Source organism: Anneissia japonica, unplaced genomic scaffold (genome assembly GCF_011630105.1).
Source record: "Anneissia japonica isolate Jap-2015-1 unplaced genomic scaffold, ASM1163010v1 scaffold68920_len1251_cov171, whole genome shotgun sequence".
Classification (NCBI taxonomy): domain Eukaryota; kingdom Metazoa; phylum Echinodermata; class Crinoidea; order Comatulida; family Comatulidae; genus Anneissia; species Anneissia japonica.
This window is the reverse complement of record NW_022720358.1, coordinates 1-1,034: the sequence shown is the minus strand read 5'-3', so window position 1 is coordinate 1,034 and position 1,034 is coordinate 1. Positions and strand designations below refer to the sequence as shown.

Sequence of the window (1,034 nt, the reverse complement as noted above, 5' to 3'; positions counted from 1 at the left end):
CATTTAAGTTATTTGCATGTATTTAGTACTGTATTATCAATTCTATCCAAACTGCCTATTCCTGTTACAGTTTGATGATTATTCATCTATCCTGGATGTTGAATTTATTCAAATCATTAAATTTTCTGTCTAAATATTTTCAATTGTTTATTAGATCAATTGGTATGGCAAGTGGCGAGGGCTAGCGGAGCTGCTCCAAGTTATTTTCGGCCAATGGGACGATATCTTGATGGAGGATTGATTGCAAACAATCCTACATTAGATGCACTGACAGAAATCCATGAACATTATATTGATAAGAAAATGAAGGTAACACAATACTTTATTGTGATTCAACTTCTAACGTAGGCCCTGCCCGGGTGATGCTGCAAGTTAATTTATATTTCTTAAAATTTTTGTATTTATATTTTTAAGAATCTTCCGACACAGTCTGTTGGACTTGTTTTGTCAATTGGCACAGGTGTAGTTCCTCGCAAAGCAGTTAAGAACATTGACATCATGCGTCCAGACAGTCCCTTAGACTTAATCAATGCTGCAAAGACCATGATGGGAGCTGCAACCCTTGGACAAATGTTTATAGAGTTGGTAAGTACCAATGGAAAAGTATAAATGCCCAGGAAACCAAATTTTAATGTTATAATAACGTTTGGTGTTCAAATCATTTTTAGTGGACTCGGAGGGAAATAAGTTTTACTTTCGTTTAAAACTTAATTTGGTTATCCAAGTTCAATTAGTTCATTGTAACTTGTACTTTGTACTTTTTATGCTTGCTCATTTTATGTAACATTATTTGTGGAACTGAATAATTCATTCAAGGTCTTTATTCAGATTCAGATAAAAAATCAAAAATTAAAAACGGATAGCCAAAAGGCTGTATATGAATGTATTACAAATATTGCAACATTGTGTTCACGTCATTTTGTGGCATAAACTAATCACAACTTTCATAGCGTTCAAAAATGCTGTAACGCACAGGTGGGCAAAGTGCGGCCCACGGGCCACATGCGGCCCACTTTACATTAAAAACATATAAA

At 34.5% G+C, this 1,034-nt stretch overlaps 1 protein-coding gene across 1 annotated transcript; it reads left to right on the top strand.

Moving 5' to 3' along the window:
* Positions 1–154: 154 nt before the first annotated feature.
* On the top strand, positions 155–585 carry LOC117111342 (85/88 kDa calcium-independent phospholipase A2-like; the record flags this gene model as incomplete). Its single annotated transcript, XM_033254268.1, has 2 exons — positions 155–309; positions 415–585. Coding segments are annotated over 2 exons (326 nt in total), but the record flags the coding sequence as incomplete, so codon positions are not given.
* Between the last annotated feature and the right edge of the window lie 449 nt (positions 586–1,034).